Consider the following 25,350-nt stretch of genomic DNA (forward strand, 5'->3'; position numbering starts at 1 on the left):
GAATGCGTTTGCTTTGTTTGGTTTGTTCAACCGCCATAATTACTGCTCATCTCTCGAAGTACCTCCTGGAATATTCATAACTATCGAGTCATACATTAAAAGTTTACTTATGAACATTGATCGGCCAAACTCCAAGCCCCGACTGGAAAAGAAAGGTCCACCGACCACCAGTCTATTCTAGACACTCCAAGAAGACACATCATACCCATTTTGTTTCTGCCCTCATCGTACAATCGCTCCAGGGTGTCTTTGACTGCTGCAGTCACCAGGGTTTACATCTTTCCCTTCAACAGGTTGGAAATCATCTCCCGCCCGGTGATGCGCGAGGTGGCCCACAGCGTCGGGAAGTCGAGCGTGCTGGAGAAGGTGTCGGCATACCCGAAGAACAGCATGGGCGGGATCCAGCCGCGGGCGTACTCGAGCGCGAAGCACGAGGCGTCCATCTTGTACTGCTTGACCTCGCCGCGGCGCAGGTGGTGCACGCTGCCCTGCGGGTAGACCTCGGGTTCGTAGGAGCCGGGCACGTAGGCGAGCTGCGTGCCCTGGAGGATGTTGAAGTAGTCGTCGGCTGTGTGGCGGCCGGTGTGGCCCTCTGTGCCAATGGCGGTTCCTTCCATGGTGTTAGTTTATGACTGTGTGACTACTGATGATGCCAGCCAGGAGATACGAGGGGAGTGGAGGGGGTGGAGATCCTCCGGACGGGTGAGATTACCGAAAATGATCAGGTACTCCGTGATACCTATCAAGCAAGAGGGTTAGTCGGCATGCTGGTAAATATAGCTCCCGGGAAGAATACGCACTAGCATGGATGATGTACATGGCGCCCATGGCACCGCCCGCGTTGTTGAAGACCCATTCCTCATCGTGGTTGATGTGCGTGCCGGGAATCTTCTCATCCAACTCGGAGACGATGTAGTTAACCACGGCGCGGGTGTCGTTACCGTGAGCGGCAATGGCGCGCGTGGAGAGGTCGTGCAGGTGGGTTGGGTCGAAGATGTAGAATTGCTCCAGCCGGGCGTTCAGGTAGTTGTACAGGCCGGAGAAGAGGGCCAGGAGGGCCACGGCGAAGCTGATGGCGCGCATGGTGGGGGGGGGGGGGAAGAGGCAAATTGCTGTCTCACACGAGCGCAATTGACCGGGTGGAGTGCGTGGGAGAAGAGATAGGAACCAGGGAGTTATTCAGGGAACTGAAGAGTGATGGGCCGATGGATAGGATTGTTTTTCTGCTCCCACCCCCTGCGATTCCTGATTGGGTTTAGTGAAGATGGGATGGAGCTGGGGATGCACGGCTTAGTCAGGACGCGCTTATCCGTCTGAGGTAATCCTGCAGCCTGAGGTGTCAACTGCTCGAGACACTGCATTGACTCTTTTGTTCCTTGAAATCCCCTTCTCATCAACTTCAGTGGATACCTACCTACACCTTCAGGCCCCAAAGCGATAGCAAGCGGTACCAAGCTCTCGACCCCGTTGCTTCGATGAGGGTCCAATTTAATTCGGTTGTCTTTGCCCACCCACCGAACCTCCGAACTCGCGGTGGAGATTGAAGGATTTCAATGCATGTGAATGACATGTCACTCATCGCTAACTAAGCAGTAAACATGGATGAGAGACTGGGGTCGAACTGCGCTAGAAGCTGTGCAGTCTCCGGCTAAATGACCCGGAATGCTTGTAAACACCTACACCGTATGTAGATAGCCAGGTAGTGCCACTGTACGGTGTATGTTCTTCTTCCCGGAAGAACCTATGGATGGTGGGATGTACGGAGTATCTTGGATGTCTCTCCAATTTGCCCCCCCCCCCCCCCCGAACCAATCTAGACCTCACGGAGAAGCTACTCCGACTAGCTTCGGTTGTCCTGTTAATGCTTAGCTTTAGCCATCGTGAGACAGGAGACTAGGTAGTTATTAGCCTCTCTGCAAGAATCGAGGCGGATCTTGGCCACTGCCATTAAACTACACGTCAGTCGGAACCTTGTTACGACTGAGTGGGTTTCATCGCTATATTCCGCGAGTATTCGATCTGATGTCTCCAGGAGATACAATGCTGTCATCTTGAATTGCTGGATTTACTGACTTGCTAGATTTTTTTTCCATCCATTGATAGTTATCCTTGTATCCTTGAGAGTGGTGAAAATCCCATCAGAATGGATCCCCTCTCCGTCCCACCGCACCTGGTGCACGGGCAGACATCCTCTTTTCTCCGACCCCATCCAAACCCATCCAAACCCATCAATATCCATTCCACATAATATGAGCATGAAATATTAACCCCTCCTATCCGGTTTTTCCGTCCATAAAAATAGCATTGGTTCGAGGTCGGGCCTTGGATCGACTTCGATTACGCCCCGTTCTGGACGAGGGGCGGACGTCGGTCGCCGAGACGCAATTTATCCGGCCTCTCCCCTTATCGAATGCGAAACGGACCAGGGAAATGAAAGGTGACGAATCCACTTGTCTCCCCTGATTTCACCCCGTTCTTGACGTTCTTTGACTGGATGTGTCGACCGTTGGCTGCTTCTCTTTGCACGGAGCATCCTGTGGAACCGTTTCATATCCAGACATGACTCGATAATTGACCCTATCGGTCTCCGCCCTCGTGGTCCACCAGCTGGAAGGCTTCACTCACTCATGCTGACTGCTCAGGTCTCAATGCTTTTCCCAGGTGGAGGGACTAATTCCCCCTCCCCCCCTCCCTGAGTGTTTCTGCTCGATTGACCTCACGGCCCAGACGAACCGGCTATTCAGCCATCTCATCTCGGGGTGGTGCCATGTGGGATTTGTATTTAAAGAGAACCTCGTCTACCTGGCATCCGGTCAGAAATCATTCATTCTTGAACAGTGGACGTTGATCGCACATTTGAATCTTACCAACCGACCGATTGTCTTTCCTTATTCCACCATCTCTTCAACATGAAGCTTTCCCTTCTTTCTCTCGCCACTCTGGCCTCGGCTGCTACCCTCCAGCGCCGCAGTGACTTCTGCGAGCAGTACGGATCCGTCACCGCCGGTGACTTCACCCTGTACAACGATCTCTGGGGTGAGAGCTCCGGTACCGGCTCCCAGTGCACTGGAGTCGACTCGGCCAGCGGCGACACCATCGCCTGGCACACCAGCTGGTCCTGGTCCGGTGGCAGCTCAAGCGTCAAGAGCTATGCCAACGCCGCTCTGACCTTCACTCCTCAGACCCTGAAGAGTATCTCCAGCATTCCTACCAGCTGGAAGTGGTCGTAAGTGGCTTGTTTTTTATGTGCCGGGCGGGGAGACGGCAACTGACCCGAATGGATAGATACTCCGGCTCGAGCATCGTCGCCGACGTCTCTTACGACACATTCCTGGCCGAATCGGCCAGCGGCTCGAACAAGTACGAGATCATGATCTGGCTTGCTGCCCTGGGCGGTGCTGGCCCCATCTCGTCGACTGGCTCGACCGTCGCCACCCCGACGCTGTCCGGCGTCACCTGGGATCTGTACTCCGGCCCCAACGGGGACACCACCGTCTACAGCTTCGTCGCCAGCTCGACCACCGAGGACTTCTGCGGTGACCTCATGGACTTCTACAACTACCTGGTCGAGTACGAGGGTCTCTCTGACAGCCTCTACCTGACCACCCTTGAGGCCGGTACCGAGCCCTTCACTGGCTCCGACGCCAAGTTGACCGTCTCCGAGTACTCCGTCTCTATTGCGTAAATCAGACGTTGAGTGTTACGAAAGATCTCCAACCGTGGTGCGTGGACGGACGGAGCTTGACAGGAGGCGGCGGTGGTGGGGTGGGGAGGAGGGGAGAATGTAGGCGCTGTGTTTCAGCTCCTAGATAGGATACCAGACGAGGGCCAGAGTAGGAGTTTATACTAGGGCTCCCGAAGATGTTCTACTCACTACGCTCCTTCTCTCCCTCTCATTATCTGTTTATTAATTTGTCCTGGACATACATTCAATGCATCTGAATATAACATCCTACTACTATTGCAGTTGAAACAAACTATACAGTAAGCTACTAGTTTGGCGGTTAGATGAGTAGTTAAAGTACTTATCATCAATCAATCAATTCTGTTCCTCTAAATATAACTTTCCCCAGCTGGAAATCCGGACAAGAATAGCAGCATCAGCGATGGTGCGGGCGCTTAAGTACGGCAAGTGCAGCAGCTAAATTAGTGTAGCCGGCGGCGTCATCTCCTCCCTTGCCCCCATGCCCCAACCCTACAGTACAAGCCGCAATTGGCAGTTCAATGAATGAATGCCCCGACTGGACTGGCAAGATCGCAAGACGGGTAACCCTGCGTTGAGCGCGCATTGGAATGACAGCCCTTGGTTGGCGTCGACTCTCGACCATTCTCGACATTTCCCAGGCACTGGACTCCCTCGACTCTCCACCAGTCAGTTGGTCCTTCACGCGTGCCAGGATCGTGGCGTCGACGCGCTGACCTGCCAACCCTTGATTCCTGCATCTCGTGGCTGCTCCAATCACTGCCGCATCTCAGGCTGGCGCGCGCCAAATCCCCGACGATCGGCCCTGCGTGAGCCATGCAGCCCATGCAGCCCCCTGCAGCCCGTGACCACTCACTGGGGGTTTGTAGCATGTTGCAGCAGCAAAGAGAAACAGTTTGGAGTCAGTCTGCCCCTCATGCATACTCTGCGCGTCTCCGTCCTTGCAGCACCAGCCTTTTTTTGTGTGTTGCGCGCAGGCGCCCTCCTAACTAGGGCTTTGTCACTTATATCAAGCTCTCTTCGCTGGCTGGTGGTACACTCTCTTCATCAATATCATCAATATCGTCAACAGTTCCATTCCTTTCTTTCCTAACGGGGTTCCACCACTACCAGCTTAATCGGCCTCCTCGTCTCAGAACGGTCTCTCTCTCTCCCTCTCTCTCTTTTTTTTACACCTCTCTGGCCCGACTTCCGGCATCCACTCCGTGTCTCAAATCCCGTCTCACGGCATCCCCATAGCGATCGCATCCCCGACTACAGTTGACTCGACAACCACGCATTCCTCTCCTGCTGGCAGGACTGACGTATACTCCTTCACCTACTTTAATATCGCCTCCACGACAGCCAGTCTACAGAGTAGCTTTCCCACACTTGGGTGGTGTTCTCGTTTCACTCCCTACTATCTTGTGCACGATGACTGTTCAACCCCACCTCCACTACTCCAGCAGCACCCCCAATATGGCGTCCGCTGCAACGCCAACGCTGGATCTGCACCGGGCAGCGCTGCATGAATTTGTCATGCAGCCAGTGTCGCGAGGGATGGTAGCGCACCTGGCCGAGCAGGCCTCACAGGTCATCCGCTGCGAGCCGCATGTGACGGCACAACAAGCCCACGGCCAGCCCACTCCTCCCAGCACACCCCCCATGGATGCGAGCTTACCCCCTCTGCCCTCCGTCGAAACGTTTATCGCTTCATTGGTTGCTCGATCACAGGTGCAGGTGCCCACCTTGATGACCTCCCTGGTGTATCTGGCCCGGTTGCGTTCCCGTCTGCCCCCCGTAGCCAAGGGCATGCGCTGCACCGTCCACCGCATCTTCCTCGCGTCGCTCATCCTTGCAGCCAAGAATTTGAACGACTCGAGCCCGAAGAACAAGCACTGGGCGCGGTACACCGCCGTCAAGGGCTATGACGGATTCGCCTTTCCCCTGCCTGAGGTCAACCTCATGGAGCGCCAGCTGCTTTTCCTGCTCGACTGGGACACTCGCGTCACCGAGGCCGATCTGCTGCAGCACCTGGAGCCATTCCTGGCCCCGATCCGCCACCGCTACCAGCAACAACAGCAGCAGCAGCAGCAGCGTGAAGCAGATCGCCGCCACTCGCGAGACTGGCGTCGCTTCCACTCCTCCACGGATCTCCTGAGCTCCCGACTTCGGCGTCAGAAACTGGACGCCCGTCGACAGATGCCGGATGCTGGGTACCAGCCAGCTGAGCGACGGATGCTGCCAGCCAGCCCTACCTCATCTTTGTCTCTGTCCTCCCTGTCGTCTGTCTCGTCCGTTTCAAGCTCCCAGAGCTCACCCGCGCCATCCTTGGCGGAGGCCGGGGCCGACCGCTACCACCCCTACCCGACCGGCCGGCGACGTCCTACATCGCGCGGTCGCATGTCCGGTTCTCCTCCGGCGGTGCAGGATGTACCGGGGTTGTCCCGCACGGAGACGGCGACATCCTTGAGCTCGCGGGCGTCCAGCCTGGCGCCCAGTTCGCGGGCTGGCACTCCGGCAAGTCTGCGGACCTCCAGCTCAATCACCAGCTTTGAAGACGCCGGGCCTGTGCGCGTGGTGGACGATGGATTTCTGGGGGATCGATTGCCCCTGGAGGAGGGTCTGGCGCCGACGCAGTCCAGCAAGAAGATGCGTCTCGGGTATTCTGGCCACGGCGCGCATCCCCACGGCCCCGCTCACCCGGTCGCGAGCGGCGGTCATGGCTTCGTGGCGCGTTTCCTCGCCACCGCCGCTGGGTCCTACATGGGCGGTCGTCGACACTAAGTATAGATCATGGAGCTGGTCTCGTGATCAAGCGTTTGTGGCATGATGATATTTTAATGTTTTTTTTTTTCTGCTCCTTCAAGGTTATGCATTGATTTTGCAAAAAGCACGGTGGTGTTGCGCTCACCCGCCAATTACGAACAATCTTTCAATACCCCGACACTCGCTACTGTCTGCATTCCGCTGGCGTTGATGTTTTTTTCCCCCCTGATTCGGACGTGGTTCTGGCAATTATTGTATTTTTTGGGTATTTATATTTGGATCTGGGTGTTTCAGAATGGATGGAGGGCTGGATGGATATATACTCTGATGGGGAATCAGTTATGTAGTCAATTAGTTCGAAGTACACTTAGTTGTCAGGTACGATGATCATAATGGAAGAAATTGATGATAGACACAGGTGACTACGTAGTAGGTACTTATCCAATACTCCGCAATTATCCTCGTATTCTCGCCAAGGCAGGCAACCGTGGAGCGAGGCCGGAAATAGCAGTGCGCGGGCCAATGAACTCAGGTCCGACCGAGTTCGGCCAAGAGACCCGGGGTCGGATCGGCTTGGCGGTGACTCGGAGATGTTGTGTTCCCCTCAATGTACCCAATGTCCCTTCAACCATTTATTTTCTGGAGACAATGAGTATGGGTCTTTTGATCAGATCAATCCCTTTCCTACTCCTCGGGCGCATGATCTATCGCATCGCCATCTCAAGCAGATTTTCGACGCTTTGATCGGCTGCACGACGCCAATCCGCAGCCGGAGGTGGGCCGCCGAGCAACTGGGCTGGCGTCATCGCCTCCGTCCGCCGAGACAAGGCTGATCCAATCCAATCCACCTGCTTCCGGCCCCGGTGTCAACATCCATGCTTTGATCTTCTCTTCTCATTCAATAAACTTCCATCCTTCTCTAAAAACTTCTTTCCTCTCCTTCTCCTCAATCAATCATCCTTGCGAAATATCTCTCCCATCTCTCCCACCGGCCCAACTCTTAATCTCTCATTTATTCCTCCCTCCTCCCCCGCACCCCCTCCCTCCCTTCCTCTTTGTCCTTTGTCGCCGAAGAATCCTTATCTTATCAGCCGATCATTGACTCAAACCCACTATGCCCCTCACCATCCTCTCCCAAGAACAACTCCGCTCCCTCCTCCTTTCGCTCTCCCGCGACCAGATCGTTTCGCTGCAAGAGAACCTTGCCCGGGCCCTTCGCGATTATTCTACCGGTAGCCAAGAGAAGGGCTGTGCTGCTACATATCAACCTCAACGCACTGCCATCACCCGTCCCGATGGCTGCACCACCGTGTTCATGCCCGCGAGTACGGGCCCTACCCTGGGCATGAAGGTGATTTCGCTACAAGATAAGAATGCTCCCGTGGGCTGCTCCGTCGACGCCGCCGCCAAGGTCTCCCCGAGCGACCGGACGGGAGTCTCCCAAGTCGACAAGCGCAAATCCATGGCCTCGATTGCCTCGGACGTCAGCGAACTCTCCCTCTCCTCACAAGAAGGCACCTCCACCAGCAACTCCTTGACCATGACGAGTAGCGGAGGCAGTGGAAGTGGCAGCAGTCGCAGCCAGTCGCTGGCGGTGGGCTGCGTCAATCAACAACCGGTCGCGGGCGGCTTATCCCAAACGATGGGCGCCTGGCCGGCGGCGGGGGCCCGCGATACCTCCCCACAGGGCAGCGTCACGCTGCTGGACAGCAACAGCCTGCCCTTCGGGTTGATCAACGCGCATGAACTCACGCCCTTCCGCACCGCCCTGACCTCCCTCATGACGCTCAACAAGCGCAAGCGGGTGCGCACGATCGTGGTGTTTGGCGCGGGGAAGCAGGCCTACTGGCACATCCGGCTAGCGCTGGTGCTCCGCAGCGCGGACATCAAACGGGTCTACATCATCAATCGATCGTTCGACCGAGCGGCGCAGTTGCTCCGGGATATCTACGCCCCGGAGAACGCGAGCTGGCGCGGCAATGTGAAATTTTCCGCCGTCAGCTCCGACTTTGTGGAGTACCCCCGCATCCGGCATGACGCGCTGCGCAAAGCCGACGCAATCTTCTGCTGCACCCCGGCCATCGATCCGCTGTTCCCCGCCGAGATCCTGACCGACCGTGAAGGCCGCCAGAAGGGCCGGCTGATCAGCGCAATTGGATCCTACAAACCACACATGACGGAACTGCCCCCGGATCTGCTGCGCGACGAAGTGAACGTGCACCCCCCGGGCCACCGCCACTTCCACAAGCACATTAAACGCAGTGGGGTGGTGGTGGTCGACAGCCTCGACGCCGCCCTCCAGGAGGCGGGCGAGATCGTCCAGGCGGGGATCAAGCCGCACCAGGTGGTCGAAATTGGCGAGCTATTGATCGTGCGCGAGTCTTCGCACGGGGACGCGGACAGCGACGACCATCAAAGCCTGCGTGAGTGGGTGGAACGGGGCAACGTGATCTTCAAGAGCGTGGGGATGGGGTTGATGGACTTGGTGACCGGCGGGGATCTGATCCAGTTGGCACGGGAGAAGAACATTGGCACGACAATTGCGGAATTTTAGCTGAGATATTCGGGCGGCTTTTCCTACAGTACTGCTTTGATTCGGCGTGGGTGCATCTTGTTTTCCGAAGGTCTTCTTCGGACTTTACTTCTTGGGCATCATGATGTTTGCGAGACAGACCTGGGGTTTTTATCACTTCTCTGTTTCATATTATTATTATTATAACTAAATGGGATAGGTAATATACTTTGACGCTGACTTTAAAAGGCGTTCTACTGGTCAAGGACTGTGGTTTACAGAGTAATACGTACCTCTACTCGAGAAATAGACTTGGAGTGGATCATTGTAACCAAGCGCATTGGTAATCCGCGGACTGTCATACGGTGGAGGCGGGCACTGGCCCCCCCCCCTCCCCCCCCGCCCCCTCCCAAGCTCCCAAGCCCTGGTCAATCAGGTTAGATTCGTAATTCTGGCTGTATTGTAATTCCGCCCATGACATCAACCAGTCGGCCAATTCTTATCGTCTCTCTGTCTCTCCATCTTTGTCTTCTTCTACGCTCCCCCTCACTGTCCCTCACCTCAATTCGACACCCACAGCTCATTGTGCCTCCACTTGTGCAACGACCTCTACTTCGACTGGATCATGTCGCAGCGAGACTATCCGCAGCCGTGATTGGGACGCAGTTGGGCCCAGAACCAGCCAGCCTGATAGCGGCCGTTCACCGACGACGGCGCGATCGCCAGCGGGGGGAGGGGCAGACACATCATCCCACCGTCCGCCTTAGTTCCCCTCAGTCTCGTGCTGGTATTTTATTCCTTTGACCTTTTTTTAATTTCGTCCGAAACCCTTCCTCTCCCCCTTTTCTGGACATCCTCCTCTCTGCAGGTCGGTCGTGTTCACAGGCTCTTGCGATGCGCCATCACATGTGCCATCTGCCCAACGGGCAGACCTTCACTGTGTCACCCGTCTTCGGTGGGGTCAGCTTCAAGTCGAACGACCTCCATGGGAGTCAACATGTGGTACTTCCCGGCTGGAGCGTCGTGCTGAACACCAGCAAACCCGTCGAACAGGCCGATACCCCCGTGGCCGATGAGGAGGAAAACCGCGGCCGGGGTCGGGAATCGACAAGCCATCCGGCCCGGATGGTCAACGCCCGCTTCACGACGCCCACTCTGCGCAGTGACTCGCTCTATATTTCGTACATCGTCGACAGCAGTGACTACAAGCCCGTCAACTCGCCGACGCGCCAGATCGCGATGATGCTGTGGGTGACCCTCTGGTGGTACTTCCACGAAGCCGAGCCCGAGCGGTACCTGACCACCGATGCCTGCGCCAACACTCCGCGCACGGGCCGGCCCCAGGGGGACTGGCGGATCTCCATCCGGCGCGAAGGGTTCTTCCAGGGTCGCATACTGCTGCAGAAGCTCGAGCGCATGGGGCTGATCGCCTCGGAGGACTCGTCGGTCGGCACGGAGCCCTACGACCCCGAGGCGTGGGCGCACATGTTTGTGAGCCGTCGCAGTTTCTGGCAAATCGATCCCCGGCTTTTTGTCTTCTCGTTGACGCCCCAGATGAATATCCCGCCGGCGATTTCGGGGTCGCCCTTCGTCCAGCGGGTCGCGTCGCCGTCGCGTGCAAGCATGTACCTCAGTAACCCGGCCGGCCAGGAGACCGCCCACTATATCCCGAACGAGGGCCCGTTTGCTTCGACCAGCCATCTCCCCACCTACTTCCCGCCGCCCCCGACGCAGTACACCTTCACCAATGGCATCCGCCATCCGATCCGGCCGAAGCCCCCGCACCAGGGCGGGGTGTTCTACATCCGCTACATTCCGAGTCTCCAGCAGTACCTGTCCTTCCGCGTCGCATACTTGGGGCGCTCGGCGCCCGACGCGCTGGGCGCGAAGCATGCGCATAGCTCGTCGAATAGTGGTATGGACCAGTCGATGACCCCGGTACCCGGGCCGTCGGATGTGGAGCTGCTGCACAAATGGATGAACGAACCGCGGGTCAATGCTGCGTGGGGCGAGGCCGGTCCAGTCAGCCATCAGGAGGAGTTCCTCCGGAACAATCTCCGCAGTCGACACAGTTTCCCGGTTATTGGCTGCTGGGATGGCAAGCCGTTCGGCTACTTCGAGATCTACTGGGTCAAGGAGGATCGACTGGGCCCGTTGATCCCGGGGGGCGCGGACAACTACGACCGGGGGCTGCATGTGTTGGTGGGCGAGCAGGAGTTCCGCGGGCCGCACCGCGTGGCAATTTGGCTAAGTGCCTTGGTGCATTACTGTTGGTTGGCAGATTCCCGGACGCAGACGGTGATGCTGGAGCCACGAGTGGACAATGAGAAGTAAGTCTGCGTTGCTGTGGTGGTTGAGAGGATGATGCTAATGTGAAGTCTAGGCTTATTGAATATTTGCAGCGCGCGGGATTTTACAAGGAAGGCGAGGTGACGTTCCCGCACAAGCAGTCGGCTTTGATGAAGATCAGGCGGGATTCGTGGGAGAGTCCTGCTACTTAGGTGAATACATAGAGAGTTTATTTTTTACGATACCTGATGCATGGCAAGAATACTACCATTCACAATTTCAACTAAGCTACTAGCCTGATCTGAAACGTAGACCCGTGATACATCTTCACCTTGCATGATTTTAGTGTCCGGCAATTCTAACTAAGCTTTGACGACAGCCAGTCGCTCGGGCTCACTCTGCAACCGTGTTTCTTATCATGGAGACAAAAGTCTGAGACTGCAGCCATCACGCCAGTCACTTGCCCGCTCACGCGCCGACTGTGACTGGTTGGTGGTGAATGTGCCGGGGGCTGCAGGCGGGCGCGTATGCGGCCAACGATAGCGGGGGAATTGCCCTCCGCCCATCACTCTTCACCACTTGGCGTCACCATCACTGCGATGCTTCATCCATCACACCCAATCACTTGGGGAACATGGCAAAAGCCCCATGGCTGTTTCCTGCCGCGTTTGGGGGGGAGGTAAGATGGCGGTCTGATCAGTGTGACTGCGTCGCTGTCTGAGTCTGAGTCTCCTCCTGGCGACGATCCATCCAGTACATGATCCGCATCTCTCTCTCCCCCTCCCCCCCGGCTGCGCATCACATTCAGACTTCAAATAACCCCAATCCCCGTGGGATTGCTTCAGGATAGCGGCGAAAGAATGCTCCTGCTTCATTTGCTGTTGTTGTTGCATCGTGTGTCTGCAGCTGCTGGTTCAGCATCGCTTCTCCCCCCCAAACGAGACATCCGATCGCAAGACACCACCTCTTCCCTCGACGAACCCCTCCTCGCCGTCCAAATCGGCGGAATCATCGCCGCCTACCTCTTCACCGTCATCTTCTTATTGAGTCTGCTGCTAGTGGTCGGCCGCCGTCTGCGCCGCGCCGTCCTCTCCTCCAACTACTCCTTGCAAGTGCAGATGCTGCAGCCCATGAAACCGCCGCCGAGTATGGATCCGAGTCCTGTCACCCCGATTAGCATCCACCTCCCTAGCCCGGGGGGCGGGGACGGAGGCATCCCCGCGACCGTTGACTCCTTGCCAGTCGCTGCCCGCACCAACCGCACCTGGAGTCGGAACAGAAGCACCAGCACCTTCAGCAAACACAGCTCCTCCTCCCACCACCACCACCACCACCAGCATCAGCACCAAAAATCGAACCCCAGCAGCAACATCAGTCTCGCGACCTTCGACGAGGGCGTCGTCGCCTCAGACCGCCGCAAAGCCCAAGAGGATCTCGAGATGTTGTACGCGGCGGTGCTCGAGCACGATGAGATGAAAGCCGGCGGTGGTGGGACCCAGACCGGGCTGGGTATCTCCCCGACGGATACGCTGAATAGTAGTAATCCGTTCAAAGATCCGCCTGCTCCGGCGCAGCTGCCGACGTCGCCGCGTACCCCGTCCCGGTTGTCGCGGATCTCATCTTCCTTGTCGCTGTTTGCGAAGGGAGAACGAGATAGGTCGGAGGGGTCCGCCGGTGCGTCGAGGGGTGGTGGTGGTGGTGGTGGCAGTGGCGGAGGAGGAGGACTGCGCTCGCCGCGTCTGGCGCTGCCGTTGCGCAAAAAGATGTCGATTTCTTCGCCAATCACCTCGCCCCGGGGGCGGGGACCGGTGGGAGAGTACGAGGGCCAAGGGGAGGGGATGGGGGATCCGTATGCGCATGAGCCGTTGACACCGAGGGTGTATCATCCTGCGCCGCCGCCGCCGGTTCCGCCGGTGGTTCCGTCGGTGGTTCCGTTGGTGCAACAGCAGCAGCAGCAGCAGCAGCAGCAGCAGCCATATACCTACCAACCCACCGAAGGAACCACGGAAGAAATGAGGACACAGAGAGAGAGAGCACTTCCCACCCCGCGCGGCATTTTCACTCCCCCCACCACGACTACCACGCCTGGAACAGAAAGAGATAGGGAGAGGGAAAGGAGAATCCCCCCACCACTATCCCTCACCCACCCCGCCGCCACCACCACCAGCGCCGGAGGAGCAGGTGGGCGAAGTCTCCCCCTCCGCGATGCCTACCCACTGCAAAGCGCCCCGGCGACCAAACTGACGGTGCTGGAACGTCCGGTTAAGCATCCGGGAGGGGCCGGTCCCCGCACCGGCATCCCCACGCCGTACAGCCCGTACATGCCGTTCACGCCCGTGACACCCCTTACGCCGAGTCGGATGGTCACGAAGCGGCAGCGGCGGCGCGAGGGCAGGGAGAATGGGTTGCATGTGTTGAATGAGGATGATTTGGTGAGGGGTGGGGGCGATTTGTGGGGTTATTAGGGGGGTCTTCCCCCGGGTTATGTCTGTCTGTTCTATTTGCGATGGAAGAGAAAGGGAGTATGGAGTACGGAATACTACTTTATGAAGGACCGTTTCTGGATGGGGATAGTGAGTCGGGAGTAGACACTATAGGACTGTTGAAGGATACCGTTCAGGGTTGATTTTTGAAGGGCCCTACGTAGATACTCCGTCCTCGTCGTGCTCTTATCAGTGTACAGGTTGCGATTGGCATCTATGCTATCATTCTCGCTCCGATAATGCTTCCCCAGCTAATCCCCAGTCTTGGTCCGATACCAGAAAAGGCATATTCCTCCACATAATCCATTCGAATATCCTTCTTTCATCGGGCTGATCCAGATTCGCAGCTCCGGCAGTGAAGCTGGGTATTATTTCATGACTCAAAACCTGCAGAGTAACCCGCACCCGGCTTGGTTGTCTGGCTCATCGCACTTGGCGCAACCCGGCCACAGATGGTGCTATGTAGGGCACTTGAGTTGTGCTAGTATCCAACAATGTAGAAACCGTGCATCACACCTCCGGTGGCTTCCTTCCCTTGGATGGGTGATCCGATTCTTCCATCCTTGCAACCAACTCACTCATCTCATGACATAGTCAGCATCCCTAAGTCTTCAATGTAGATGTCCACGCGGGGTTTCTTTCCCATCAGGAGAGGCCAGGAGCAGCGACGAGTACTCTGGACAGAGTCGCACCAAGATGGAGGAACTTGTTTTACGCCCCAGGTGGTGCGCTTGGCTCGAATCTGGTCCAGTGCATGGATAGTCAAGCCGTCTGACATCGTGGCCCCGAGGTGGCGATCAAGAAACGATGAGTCCAAGCTTATACCATCAGGTCGTGGCGTCCGGCACGCGCCTGGCAGGTTGATCATGCTCACTAGGCACAACCGCAAATTACAATGCCATCGGGCAATCATAACGTGGCGCAGCAAAACCCTCAATGGCCTAATGTGTAATCCGGGGCAGGAAACCGTTCCACTGGCAGCACGCTCGTCTTGCACAACGGACACAGGCTGCTGGACTGCGTCAATGCAATGTCAATACATTCAGGATGGAAAATATGTCCGCAGGGTAGCTCCCGCACGGTGGTTTCGCCCGGGACGTAGTCGTCCAGACAGATCGCGCACGTCGTCTGTGACCGGCTCAATCGATTCTCGCGCCATCTACCACTCATTCGTCCCGAGAACCCGCTGTCCCGGGTGGAGTGGATGGATGCTCTGTCTTCTTGCTTGACTCTGGCCGGCTCCGGTTTGATGATGATCGTTTCGGAGGAGTATTGCGGGGGAGTGTCTGGATGTTCGGCTTTGACGACGATCGTCTCCGCGGACCCCATTGTTGCCGAATGAGCATGCGAGGCTGGGTGTTCCTGGATCTCGTGATTATCGGCACCCTCGATTCTATAGACATAAATCGGCATCGAATTCAGATAGTCCTGCGGAACTCGAAGCTGATGCATTGCCACCTGTTCTGGGTCGATATCCCCGTTCTCCAGCCGCCGCTGGAGGGTCTGTCGATGTCGCCGTTGCACGAGCTGGTAAAACAACAACAGAATCACACTCAATACGAGGATCGTGCCTAAGATGGCAAGAATAAAGCCCCACAAACTAGGCATGGTCTGGCTGGAGTTTTCTGTTCATTGCCATCAGTAACCCGCCCCGCCAAAAACTCTCCCTAAGAACTTACCTATATCAATGACAGACACCAACTGGTAATCAGACTGGAACCCCCCAGCAGGGTCGTTCACAGTCCCGTACAACGATAGCTTCTCCATCAGGGTGACACCCGCCGGCCCGGGTATCGCATACACCGGATACTTGTTTGTGCCCTTCCAGTCGTCTCCATCGCCTAACGACCATACTTGATCGCTTGGCGGTGGCGGTTCAGAGTCGTCACTGTGAGGCTGGTAGAATACCAGCGCATCCGTTCCCGCTTCTCGAGAGGCGCTCAAGAACGCCTGCGTGCAGTCAACGCTGATCCAGGGCGCCAGGCCGATCTTGCGGTTTCCGAGCGCGGTGATCTCGTCGAGCCGGGTCACATTGGCGGGGACGTATTTCGCGGTGGCATTGTTGCACGGATCGGCAGCGTCGAGACTCGGAACGAAGAGAAACCCTTCAATTGGGCCTTTGCTAGGGGCGCCTTTGCTCGACAGCGTTTGCACGGTATGGTCAAGCTTCAAGGAGAAGGCGGCACTGTCCTAGAAGCGCGCCGACGTTCTGTCAGTCCTACGCCGTTGTGCTCGAGACTCGAACGAAACATACATTGACTGACGGTGTCGCATTACTCGCTTGGCCCGGATTGGCAAAAAATACCTCCGTGAACGTGGTCAATGATTTCGCAGCTATTTGCAAGATGCGTTAGTAGTAGCCCTCACGCAGCACGCATAGCTATGCTTGCAGCAGACACACTCACTCATGATGATGGGCTTGCATGGGGGTCTACCGCCCCCTCGAAGGGGAGAGCAGCGACTTAAAACACAGCCAGCACAGCCGCATGGTGCGCCGGGTTTGGCTAGGCAAGCCGTACCAGAGTCAAGCCCATTTGGCCACTGAAAGAGGAAGAATGCGAGCAGTGTCCAGGCCGATAGCGCAGAGGAATGCTGACAGTAGGGCAACTGGGGGAAATGGGCCGGCCGGACTTGCCCGTCAGTGTCAGGATGGCTGGTAAAATTACGGAATACTGCATTGAACATGGAGCTGCAGGGGCAGATCCTGCAGAGCTCGGAGATGCCTCGTCTGTCTCAGCCCTCAGCTGGGCGTGTGAGTGTTCATGGCGCGGTTGTTTGGGTGACCGTTGTTGCCGATCGGTCCTGTTTGCAGCCGCCAGAGACGTTTGCGGAGGGTGCGGCTACTCATAGCTGGGAGAGCTGATGTGTGCTTGGGAAGGAACTTTCTAAGGGGGGCTGCAACCATCCATGGGAAATAGGGTGAGGCTTTTATGATATGATATGATATGATATGATATGATAATTCGTACGGATGACTTAGTGTTGACTGAAGGTTGACTCCACCTCTTTTGCTCCTCGCAATCAACCTTAAATCTCGGGATCCACCACTCGACAAACTGCACAAACATACAACTATAGTAACTTACATACGGAAGAGGAACGTGATGTGCAATTGCTTAGCCATCACGATCGAATTGCTTTGCAGGCATGTGATGACAACTTGATGAATGGATTGCTCGAACCGGCCAAGGCTATACGAGCAATGATCATTGGGAGGGTGGAGGCAGATCTTTACATACTTGATCGAGCAACTCCTTCATGACTCGATAGACGGAGTTTGGTCGTCATGTGGAAAACCGACCTCAACTAAAGGCACTAACAATTCAAAGAAATTCAGAGAGAGGGGCCCAGGCAGTAGAGCAAGCACATGGCAGTCAAATGAATCCAGCTGCTGAGAGGAGGAGATGGGTCCTCCTACTTAGTGACCACAGTGACTGGCGCATACAGTCAGTCCTACTGTCCTATGGAGGGATAACAAATGCCGAGTCCACGTGACTCGGTGTTATCTCACGTGACAATATCCAGTCCCCTTACGTAATATCAACACCCCCCTCAGGAACGATGGAGCGGGCACAGCTACTCCGTACAACAGATCAACTTCAGCTCTCCCCGATATTATCCCATATCGCTGCTCCACACTCAGAATCTACCCTCAACTTGTGCGTGGCCTACTCCGACGCTTTCACAGCCCGCAGAAACGCTATGGACCACTAGCTCCCCGACTCGGACCATCTCATCTCATCATCTACCCCAGCTTTCCACCTCGAACCGTCATACCTCCCACTATGCCCGCAGCCAACAAAGGCAAAGGAAAAGGCCGTGACCGCGATCGCGATCGCGACCGAGATCGTGATCGAGATCGAGATCGTGATCGCGACGTACGCCCCTCGCGCAGTCGCAACACCACTCCAAGTTCCAGTTTCAGTGCTGGCCCGACCGCCGCCCCGGTCCACAGTTACCTCGACAACGATGCATCCAAGCTGATGATGAACGCCTCCATACAATACGGGGAGCTGCTCGAGCGTATGGGCGGCGTGGGTCCGATTCCGGACTCCAAATCCCTGGAAATGCTGATGGAGCATCTGAAGACGCTCGGCCAGCTGGCCGAGACCCGCCACGACGTCTGCAATGCCGGCATCCGGGAGCTATCGCAGAAGCGCAAGGAAGTCGTGGACGAACCTGAACACGGCGACCGGGACGGCGGCGATCGACTCAAGATGAAGCGCGAAGCGGACGAGGAGGACGAAGAAAAGGTGTTCAAGGGCGGCAAGCTGAAGAAGCGCAAGGAGCGCGGCAGCAGCTCCCGGGAGGATCGACCTCTGGCTCATGGAGCACATGGCCTGGCACGGCAGGATGGTGCAGAAACTAAAGTGGAGGGAGGTGAGTTTTGTTCCCCCGCAATTCCTCTGGTGGCATACAACAGACATCACTGACTGGGCCAGCCGCATCCCCAGCTTCCAAAAAATCCAAGAATGCCGCCGCCGAAGACACCTCGCTCTCCCCGAAGTCCCCCCGCGAGGCCGCAGAGGCAGCCAAGGGCTCTCAAGACGAAGACTCCAATAGCGACTCAGACGATAGCTCCGACTCGCACCAGCCCGAGCCGGCCCCGGCCGTGCCTCAAGTGCAGGTGTTCGGCCCCAACCCGCTCAAATTCGATGACCCGACCATCTACCACATTCGCGAGGTCACGCCGAATATGACCGATGAGGAGAAGAAGTTTATCTACAGCGTCAACCGCTTCCCGCGCAGCGATTTGAGCCACATGATGGCGGGCGTCCCGCCCGACCGCGACTTCAGCAACTCCAAGCCCACCAACCAAGTCAGTGCCAACACGTTCCTCGCCTACATTGACCCATACGTGCGCCCCATGACGGAGGAGGATATGGCATTCTTGAAGGAAAAGGTACGCTCCGACTACAACATACCACGACACGGGCCGTCAACTAAACCGTACCAGGGCGACCGCGCGACCCCGTTCATCATGCCCCGCCGCGGCAAGAAGCACTACACCGAGATTTGGGCCGAGGAAGACGGACTCAACAACTCCGACCAAGCCAACGGCGATAAAGAGCGTCTGCCACTGAACCAAGGCCGCGGCAACATTGACCAAATCACCGACGAGACGGTCGAGACCGCCAAAGTCTCCGTGGGCCCCCTACTCAGCCGACTCTACTCTCTCTTGCGCTACGAGCACCGCACAAATCCCGACGACACAGCTCCCAACGGAGACGGACTGGGTCCGACCACGACCAACGGCCTCAACGGCTTTGACTCGATGGACCTCGACCACCCTCAGCTCCCGCCACCGGGTCTCCCAAACGGCAGCACCAACGAGGCCTCCGACACCAAGCCCCTCGCATCGGCGACGAGCTTCCCCGACGCGTCCCCCAACGGCTTCAAAGCCGCTGCGGCCAAACTCGACCACGCGCAGCTCGACGAACGCCTCAAGGCCGAGCTCCGCCACGTCGGGTTCCTGGGCCCGGACGACAACCCGGACTACGACGCGCACTACGACGACGACATCGCGCAGCGGCTGCGCCTGCTGCAGAGCGAGCTCAAGAAGCAGATGATCATCAACAGCGCGCGCAAGGCCCGCCTCTTCGACATCGCGCGCGAGCGCATGGCCCATCAGGAGTACATGACCATCCACGACGACCTCGACTCGCAGGTCCAGCAGGCCTACCTCAAGCGCAGCCGCACCCTCGGCAAGAGCAAGAAGGGCTCCCAGGCCAAGCACCGTCCCGGTGGCGGCGCCGGGGGTGTCGGTGGTGCCGGCGGGTCGGGCGGGTCGGGCGTCGGCCGCCCCGCTATCGGCGACGTCGCGCGCACCCTGATGGATCGCCGCAAGCGCTGGCGCGACTGCATCGGCCCTGTCTTCCGCGAGAGCAAGACGAGCGTCCCCGGGAAGAACGAGACGGTCTTCGAGCCGGCGACCATGGCGGAACTGGAGAAGGCGGAGCTGGAGGGGTGGGATGAGGAGCAGGAGTGATCCTCACACTTATCGCCCTTATTTCCTCCTTCATCTTACAGTATCCGTGCTGTGTGTACTTGTTCAATGTACATCTTCTCTTCCCCCTTTTTTTTTCTTTATTTTGGGTCTTGAGTGTTTTTGATTTGGACTGCCCGTTCTTTGTCCGCGCTGAGCGCATCACATCATAAGGGTCTTTGTTTCCTGTCGGCTGATGAAACTTTTTTATGGGTTTGATCTTTTCGGGCGGAGAGTGGGGTCATGGGGTGTCGGGTGTCGGGCGTCGGGATTTAGGCGTTACAAAGTCATGGATGGATGGATGGATGGATGGATGAAATGAATGGTTGGCCGGTTTGGCTTCTCTTATCTCTCTATGTACGGGTACATAGTACGCTACATACAAACGACTATTGGTGACTGCTGCAATTCCACTTACAATCAACTAAGAGCTACGTCATTCAAATCACACGTTGCTCGAACTCGTATTTGCTTACTGTGTCGGTGTCGGGGGGTAACTCTTGAAAGGGATTGGTTGACTCTGTGAGTGAGCATACATGGAAAATACCTAGAAGTTACAGTCTACATACATCCACTCCTGTTTCCGACCCTCACCATATCTAGAACCACCCCCCAAAAGCAGAAAAGATACGTCTATCATTGATGGAGTGTTGGCAAAAGGATCTAAGCCAAGACGAAAAAAAAAAAAAAAAACCTGCAGGGTATCAAAATCACCGCCCAGCCAGCAACAATACAAAACCCCGTTCACCGATGGATAATCAGCACCTCGCCAGGGAACCGCTTCAACCGCGCCGTCAGCTCGCGCTCGCTGATCTCCAGCTCGGTGCAGATCTGATCGAAACAATGCATGCCATCCAGATACTTCGATAACGTCCTGTCGTCGATCTCGTCTTCCTCATCCTCCTCGTCCTCGTTGTCCAGCGTCACCACCGTCCCGGGACGACTTCCGCTGTGCACGGAGGTCGAGTGGTCCCGCCCATCCTGATGATGATGCTGCTGCTGCTGCTGGTGGCGGGCGATTGGCGCCGGTTCGTCACCTGCGCTCGACGCATACGGGGAGTTTGTTCCCGTGCCGGGCCCGCGCGAGGAGGGTCCGCTGGAGATGGGGATCTGGAGGGTGCCCCCGCCTACGGGTGTGGCCGCCGGAGTGCTTGGATGATGGTTGTGGTGTTGGTAGTGGTAATTGTGGGAGAGCGCGGAGGCCTTGAGGGGCGGGGCCGGCTGGCCCGTGGCGATCGCGTATTTGTGGACTCGGTAGAGGAAGCCCTTGATGATGCCGAAGGTGATGAAGCGACGGATATCGATATGCGCTAGCTGTCGGCTGTGGTGCAGGTACCATTGTTTGACACTTTGGCCTTGCTTGAGGCTCGCGTAGAGTGAGACCAGGCCGACGCCGTCGACGACGGGGCGGCTATCGTAGGGTCCGCGCGCTGAGGCGGTGGTCGGGTTGGGTTCGGAGGAGACAGAGGTGGCGGCTGCAGCTAGAGCGGCCGGACTTGGTGTAGCGGTGACGCTAGACGAGGTGGCTACTATGGTGTTGGAGAGGAGGGTTGGGCTTGGGGTCCGGCTAGGGCCGGTCACGCTGGCGCTGCTGGTAGTGAGTACATCACCCAGTGGCGGCCAGACAGCATCGGGGCCAGAGCCCGCGGCGAGCGCCGCGGATGCAGCAGTGACGGGCGAGGCAAAAGAGGTGTTGACGTAACGCGCACATTCATGTTGCATGTCTTCGTCCATAGCAATAGTAGAGCTGAATTGCGCGGTAGGCGCATAGATAGCAGAGAAGGAAAAGATATCAAGGAGAAACAAACACCCATAGTAAAGGAGGTGCCGGATGGCTCGACACGTCAGGGAGAAGTCGGTGTCGGCCAGAATCGAGATGATCCGTACGCTGTTAACCCCATTGATGTGGGGCACAATCTGGAAGGATGATGTTAGCGCGACACTTGGACATTGAAATGCTGGTGGCAAGGTTTTACGACGTACGCGTTGCATGGTTAAATCCCAATTCTCGTCCATGAAAGTCTGATATCGGACCGTGAACAGAGGGACCTGCCAGGCTTTGACTGGCGGCGGAGCAGGATAAATCGGAAAAAGTTTGATGTTGAGGGTATTGAGCTCATCTGGGTTTCTGTCAGTATATCTGGGCTGTATGAGGGAGGCAGACGGTGTGATGCGCTGCGCCGGGCAGAATTACCGATTGGGATCATGCACTCGCAATAGTTGTTCAAGTCCTCCATCAACGTCTCACACAGGCTGTAGACCTTGCCCTCGCCGGATTTGGAATGGTCTCTGGACAGGAATCCGCTCTGTTCCTCCAGTCCATGCATCAAATCAGCGAGTTTCTGTACAACGCTCTTGTATGTGCTAAAGTCCTCCTCTTCCGCCAAGACGACACAGAAGTTGAAGATGAACTCGTTACGATCATATCGCAGTGACTTCATGCAGATCGGGTAGCCCAGAATACGATAGCCGTTAGTGCAGACCTGGATCAAGTTTCCGCAAAGTTCTTGACGAGGGATCACGAAGAAGGAAATGTCGGAGAAGGTCAGAAAGGGGGGCTGCGAGGGCGCTGTGGAGGAGGGAACAATGGCACCGTCCGGGACCTGGTGAACGACCTTGGGACCTAGAATAATTTAGCTGTTGCCTGCGAATCTTGATCCCGGGATATCGTACCCTCTTGGGTGTCGAACTTGCTATAGAAGATAGCTTTGATCATGATGGGAGCCGGAGGCGGAGAGATTAGGGGTGGTAGGATGAGGTAAAGAGAGAAGAGCTATCTAGCAAAAGCTATGTAGGATGCCAGCCCATCTTGCGCAGCTTGGGAGGTGCCTCTCAATGAGCGAATGCCCGTAAAGGATGGATGTGGGATGGCATCTTTGCCAAAGAGCTGGGGAAACGGAGAAAGGTGGGAGAGGGAGAAGTTCGGTGGTCGCGGGGAAGTTCAGGCGCAGCGCGGAGAACCTTTCCGCCCGACTGACACTCGACCATCAAAGAGTCTTCGTGTAATTCACTATATTGTAATTATCTAACTCTCAACAACGAGCTGCTATCTATGCCAATATTGATCGCACCAGTCGGTCGGGGTATTACAGATCGCTGGGGCCAGTTCCACACCAAGAAAAACCAAGGAAATCTATTATGACCAGCACCGAGAAAAACCACGCTTCAAAGACACCAGTCCACCGGATCGCTGAAAATGCATTGATCAGAGAAGCCAAGCCCATTCGCTAATCCGACGAAAACAAAACAACATATGAAGATCTAACGTGCAGCCCGAGACGGTGAAGGCCCTGCTCGTCGAGCAGGAAGCAAAGTCGATGGAGAAGGTAATATGAAGGGTTCTGATAGTGAGGAGGACGATCGAGTGCCTGCTCGACTCGGTTGGGCGGGTGGGTCGTATAGATACCCCAAGGGCTGACCCATTCGAATGGCATTTACCACATCAGTGTAGCTTCCCCGTTCTCCAGCTTCCTTGAGCCACTGCTCCCAATCCTCGTCCAACGGCACGTTAGCCCCTTGTTCACGAGCGGCACTTGCTGCCAGGAGACGATGGTTCAGTTCCACCCCGCAGCTTTCCATGTCATCCTCACTGTATTCTTCCTCGACTGTCTCTTCGAGAATACAGTCGATGCCGCGATCGTCAATGAGGTCGCGCGGGGTGCGGACTTCTATGCATGGGGTCTCTGTCCGGCGGTCCGATTCTTTCGGAAGTTCGGGACCATCCTCGTAGTGCACCTCGACGGATGGTAGTGGCGAGGGGGATGCAGGTCGAATAACGTCGGCAGTCGTATCGCGTACCTTCACCCCCTCTTCGATCTCATACCGCTCGCGCGCGGATTTAGTCCCCTCCCAGCGACAAAGGGACGAAATCTCCGCTTCCGTGAGGCCCAACTCATCAAATGCCCTGAACAGTCTGCGGTGCCAGGGGAAGCGGCTGAGCCTCATGCGGTGAGGACCGTATGAGTAATCTAGTCCCGGGTACTGAGCTTCGATGCAGTCGAGCTGTCCATAGAAGGTGGAGGTTTCGACGCGGACTTCAGGGACTAGATTGCGGGTGATATGAGCCGAGAAGGTGGCCGGATCGCTTGCCCGCGGCCGTGGGAACAGTGCGCTGTGCACGATTTGAGCCAGCGATGGTTTGTGCATAGCGGAATTGATCACTAGATTCCGAGTTTGATGGCCAAAAGTGAGTTGGAAGTAAAAGTGTAGGGAGCAAATGGTGGGGGAGAATTGCGGTGACGGTTGGGAAGAAAGTGGCAAAGGTCGTGAGTATATGGGAGATAATCGTGAGGACAGATATGGGGGCAACCAAGTGCACAAGTGAGAATGAAGAATGAGAGCAAGAAAGGGGAATGTTTAGACGGTGAGGAAGATACCAGAGGTGTATCTGGTTGCGGAAGGGGGCAGCCGGAGATTGTCGATCAAACAATAGTAATGGTCGGAATGAACAGTGGAAGATGCGCTGGAAAGGCTAGAAAGCCTAGAATAGGAGGCAGGAGGCGCTTGGATGCAGCCGGACTTGGGGCAGGGTTTCAGCCACGGATGGGGAGTCGATCATCTATTACATCTATTAAGGGAGAACAATGCAAGCCGGCATGTCTCTCCGCGATGGTCGCATGGACTCCCTTCCCACACACGTGGATTGGAGGCGTCGCAGTCGAGGCGTTGAGGGGTGAATTGAACAGAAACGAAGTCAACTCGCTTTTCTCCCTCTTTGCCGTTTGTCCCTTCTCGTATCTGTCGGAGAGATTGTTTCCCAACTGACAAGGGAACTCCTGGAGGCGAATAGTAATGGTAGTAATGTGACGTACCACCCGACGCCTTGGCTTCAGGTACCGTTAGAACCAGGAAGCCTAAACCGTCCCGCTTGTCGATCAAAAGCACTGGGGAATCGGGCCCATTCTGGTGGAATGCGGTCTAATTGTGGGTTATCCCGATTGGGATGCAGAGACAAAAAGAGCAGCCTGCCGGTCGAAGAGAAAGAGAAAATTTCTCGAGAAAAGGTGACTGTGTGATCGGGTTGAGCTTCTTATACTTATCGGCCGTTCAACGCTGAATAGTAGTCGGCTGACTCTGGGATCGACGAAACCACGCAGGCAAATGACCAGCGCATCACATCGGAGACCGACTGCGTGGAGTTTGTAACCAACCTGAGCCGAGGGATTTGGGTAAGACAGACTAGACACTCTGGCCGCCTCACAATAATGGTGGTGGTGATGGTGGTGATGATGATGATGATGATGATGGGATAGGATGGCATGGCATCCACACCCACCCTGCGTTGGCGGGCGGGTCCTTTTGGCCGCAATCTCGTTGCCCACTCGCCTCACAGCTGCTGCACGGCCACTTGGACGGTCTGGGGAGATGTAGGTACTTGAATCGGGAGAGGTTCTGAGCCGGCCAGCGTCATGAACTTTTTTCCTTTTACTTTCTTTTTTTCCGTTTGTTGTTTTCTTTGGTCTATCAGTCGTTCTGGTGGGGTTTTTTTTTTTTTTTTTTTTTTTTTTTTTTTTTTTTTTTTTTTTTTTTTCTTTTTTGGTGGGTGCATAAAAGACGGTGGTGGACAAGGGAGGGGCCAGACAAAGTCCGGAAAAGTTCAATCGAAAAAGCGGTATGATCTGGACTAATC

The 25,350-nt window shown here is 56.3% G+C and overlaps 10 protein-coding genes across 10 annotated transcripts; 7 read left to right on the forward strand and 3 right to left on the reverse strand.

Annotated features, from left to right (window-relative positions):
- Positions 1 to 44: 44 nt before the first annotated feature.
- erg2 (C-8 sterol isomerase ERG2) lies at positions 45 to 1,099 on the reverse strand. The gene is made up of 3 exons (XM_025572743.1): positions 801 to 1,099; positions 713 to 739; positions 45 to 610 (listed from the first exon to the last, which is right to left on the reverse strand). Exons 1-3 carry the CDS (start codon positions 1,081 to 1,083, stop codon positions 273 to 275), a joined length of 648 nt encoding a protein of 215 aa, XP_025430305.1. The 5' UTR covers positions 1,084 to 1,099; the 3' UTR covers positions 45 to 272.
- Positions 1,100 to 2,437: 1,338 nt separating this feature from the next.
- On the forward strand, positions 2,438 to 3,821 carry xgeA (putative endoglucanase). Its single transcript, XM_025573506.1, has 2 exons — positions 2,438 to 3,226; positions 3,286 to 3,821. Exons 1-2 carry the CDS (start codon positions 2,910 to 2,912, stop codon positions 3,683 to 3,685), a joined length of 717 nt encoding a protein of 238 aa, XP_025430306.1. The 5' UTR covers positions 2,438 to 2,909; the 3' UTR covers positions 3,686 to 3,821.
- Positions 3,822 to 4,046: 225 nt separating this feature from the next.
- BP01DRAFT_87327 (uncharacterized protein) lies at positions 4,047 to 4,956 on the forward strand. The gene has a single exon (XM_025580189.1). The coding sequence runs from the start codon at positions 4,233 to 4,235 to the stop codon at positions 4,794 to 4,796; it is 564 nt and encodes a 187-aa protein (XP_025430307.1). The 5' UTR covers positions 4,047 to 4,232; the 3' UTR covers positions 4,797 to 4,956.
- BP01DRAFT_87328 (cyclin family protein) lies at positions 4,957 to 6,565 on the forward strand. Its single transcript, XM_025580190.1, has one exon. The coding sequence runs from the start codon at positions 5,117 to 5,119 to the stop codon at positions 6,467 to 6,469; it is 1,353 nt and encodes a 450-aa protein (XP_025430308.1). The 5' UTR covers positions 4,957 to 5,116; the 3' UTR covers positions 6,470 to 6,565.
- Positions 6,566 to 7,391: 826 nt separating this feature from the next.
- On the forward strand, positions 7,392 to 9,202 carry BP01DRAFT_357946 (putative proline utilization protein PrnX-like). Its single transcript, XM_025575312.1, has one exon. The coding sequence runs from the start codon at positions 7,566 to 7,568 to the stop codon at positions 9,003 to 9,005; it is 1,440 nt and encodes a 479-aa protein (XP_025430309.1). The 5' UTR covers positions 7,392 to 7,565; the 3' UTR covers positions 9,006 to 9,202.
- Positions 9,203 to 9,495: 293 nt separating this feature from the next.
- On the forward strand, positions 9,496 to 11,518 carry BP01DRAFT_424363 (GNAT family N-acetyltransferase). Its single transcript, XM_025579693.1, has 2 exons — positions 9,496 to 11,293; positions 11,347 to 11,518. Exons 1-2 carry the CDS (start codon positions 9,858 to 9,860, stop codon positions 11,462 to 11,464), a joined length of 1,554 nt encoding a protein of 517 aa, XP_025430310.1. The 5' UTR covers positions 9,496 to 9,857; the 3' UTR covers positions 11,465 to 11,518.
- Positions 11,519 to 11,957: 439 nt separating this feature from the next.
- On the forward strand, positions 11,958 to 14,037 carry BP01DRAFT_357949 (uncharacterized protein). The gene has a single exon (XM_025575313.1). It carries the CDS (start codon positions 12,113 to 12,115, stop codon positions 13,715 to 13,717), a length of 1,605 nt encoding a protein of 534 aa, XP_025430311.1. The 5' UTR covers positions 11,958 to 12,112; the 3' UTR covers positions 13,718 to 14,037.
- Positions 14,038 to 14,668: 631 nt separating this feature from the next.
- On the reverse strand, positions 14,669 to 16,583 carry BP01DRAFT_383819 (RING-H2 finger protein; the record flags this gene model as incomplete). The annotated part of the gene is made up of 4 exons (XM_025577451.1): positions 14,669 to 15,360; positions 15,415 to 15,925; positions 15,990 to 16,069; positions 16,520 to 16,583. 4 exons carry the CDS (start codon positions 16,581 to 16,583, stop codon positions 14,669 to 14,671), a joined length of 1,347 nt encoding a protein of 448 aa, XP_025430312.1.
- Positions 16,584 to 17,333: 750 nt separating this feature from the next.
- On the forward strand, positions 17,334 to 20,061 carry BP01DRAFT_416802 (histone acetyltransferase NGG1). Its single transcript, XM_025579220.1, has 3 exons — positions 17,334 to 18,115; positions 18,178 to 18,638; positions 18,693 to 20,061. The coding sequence occupies exons 1-3, from the start codon at positions 17,521 to 17,523 to the stop codon at positions 19,722 to 19,724; spliced, it is 2,088 nt and encodes a 695-aa protein (XP_025430313.1). The 5' UTR covers positions 17,334 to 17,520; the 3' UTR covers positions 19,725 to 20,061.
- A 404-nt stretch (positions 20,062 to 20,465) lies between these two features.
- On the reverse strand, positions 20,466 to 23,867 carry BP01DRAFT_374898 (nitrogen permease regulating protein NPR2; the record flags this gene model as incomplete). Its single annotated transcript, XM_025576860.1, has 6 exons — positions 20,466 to 21,638; positions 21,705 to 21,841; positions 21,916 to 22,344; positions 22,395 to 22,494; position 22,700; positions 23,080 to 23,867. The coding sequence occupies 6 exons, from the start codon at positions 23,865 to 23,867 to the stop codon at positions 20,466 to 20,468; spliced, it is 2,628 nt and encodes an 875-aa protein (XP_025430314.1).
- Between the last annotated feature and the right edge of the window lie 1,483 nt (positions 23,868 to 25,350).

The sequence above is a fragment of the Aspergillus saccharolyticus genome (genome assembly GCF_003184585.1).
Source record: "Aspergillus saccharolyticus JOP 1030-1 unplaced genomic scaffold BP01scaffold_21, whole genome shotgun sequence".
Taxonomy (NCBI): domain Eukaryota; kingdom Fungi; phylum Ascomycota; class Eurotiomycetes; order Eurotiales; family Aspergillaceae; genus Aspergillus; species Aspergillus saccharolyticus.

Bases quoted from the DNA above. Each gene is read 5' to 3' on its own strand.
- erg2 (XM_025572743.1), bottom strand. From the start codon at position 1,083: ATGCGCGCCATCAGCTTCGCCGTGGCCCTCCTGGCCCTCTTCTCCGGC. The intron at 740-800 runs GTGCGTATTCTT...CTTGCTTGATAG, and splicing joins CATGTACATCATCCATGCTA to GTATCACGGAGTACCTGATC. The intron at 611-712 runs GTAATCTCACCC...ACACCATGGAAG, and splicing joins GGAGTACCTGATCATTTTCG to GAACCGCCATTGGCACAGAG.
- xgeA (XM_025573506.1), top strand. From the start codon at position 2,910: ATGAAGCTTTCCCTTCTTTCTCTCGCCACTCTGGCCTCGGCTGCTACC. The intron at 3,227-3,285 runs GTAAGTGGCTTG...CCGAATGGATAG, and splicing joins CCTACCAGCTGGAAGTGGTC to ATACTCCGGCTCGAGCATCG.
- BP01DRAFT_87327 (XM_025580189.1), top strand. From the start codon at position 4,233: ATGCCCCGACTGGACTGGCAAGATCGCAAGACGGGTAACCCTGCGTTG.
- BP01DRAFT_87328 (XM_025580190.1), top strand. From the start codon at position 5,117: ATGACTGTTCAACCCCACCTCCACTACTCCAGCAGCACCCCCAATATG.
- BP01DRAFT_357946 (XM_025575312.1), top strand. From the start codon at position 7,566: ATGCCCCTCACCATCCTCTCCCAAGAACAACTCCGCTCCCTCCTCCTT.
- BP01DRAFT_424363 (XM_025579693.1), top strand. From the start codon at position 9,858: ATGCGCCATCACATGTGCCATCTGCCCAACGGGCAGACCTTCACTGTG. The intron at 11,294-11,346 runs GTAAGTCTGCGT...TGTGAAGTCTAG, and splicing joins CCACGAGTGGACAATGAGAA to GCTTATTGAATATTTGCAGC.
- BP01DRAFT_357949 (XM_025575313.1), top strand. From the start codon at position 12,113: ATGCTCCTGCTTCATTTGCTGTTGTTGTTGCATCGTGTGTCTGCAGCT.
- BP01DRAFT_416802 (XM_025579220.1), top strand. From the start codon at position 17,521: ATGCCCGCAGCCAACAAAGGCAAAGGAAAAGGCCGTGACCGCGATCGC. The intron at 18,116-18,177 runs GTGAGTTTTGTT...TGACTGGGCCAG, and splicing joins AGAAACTAAAGTGGAGGGAG to CCGCATCCCCAGCTTCCAAA. The intron at 18,639-18,692 runs GTACGCTCCGAC...AAACCGTACCAG, and splicing joins TGGCATTCTTGAAGGAAAAG to GGCGACCGCGCGACCCCGTT.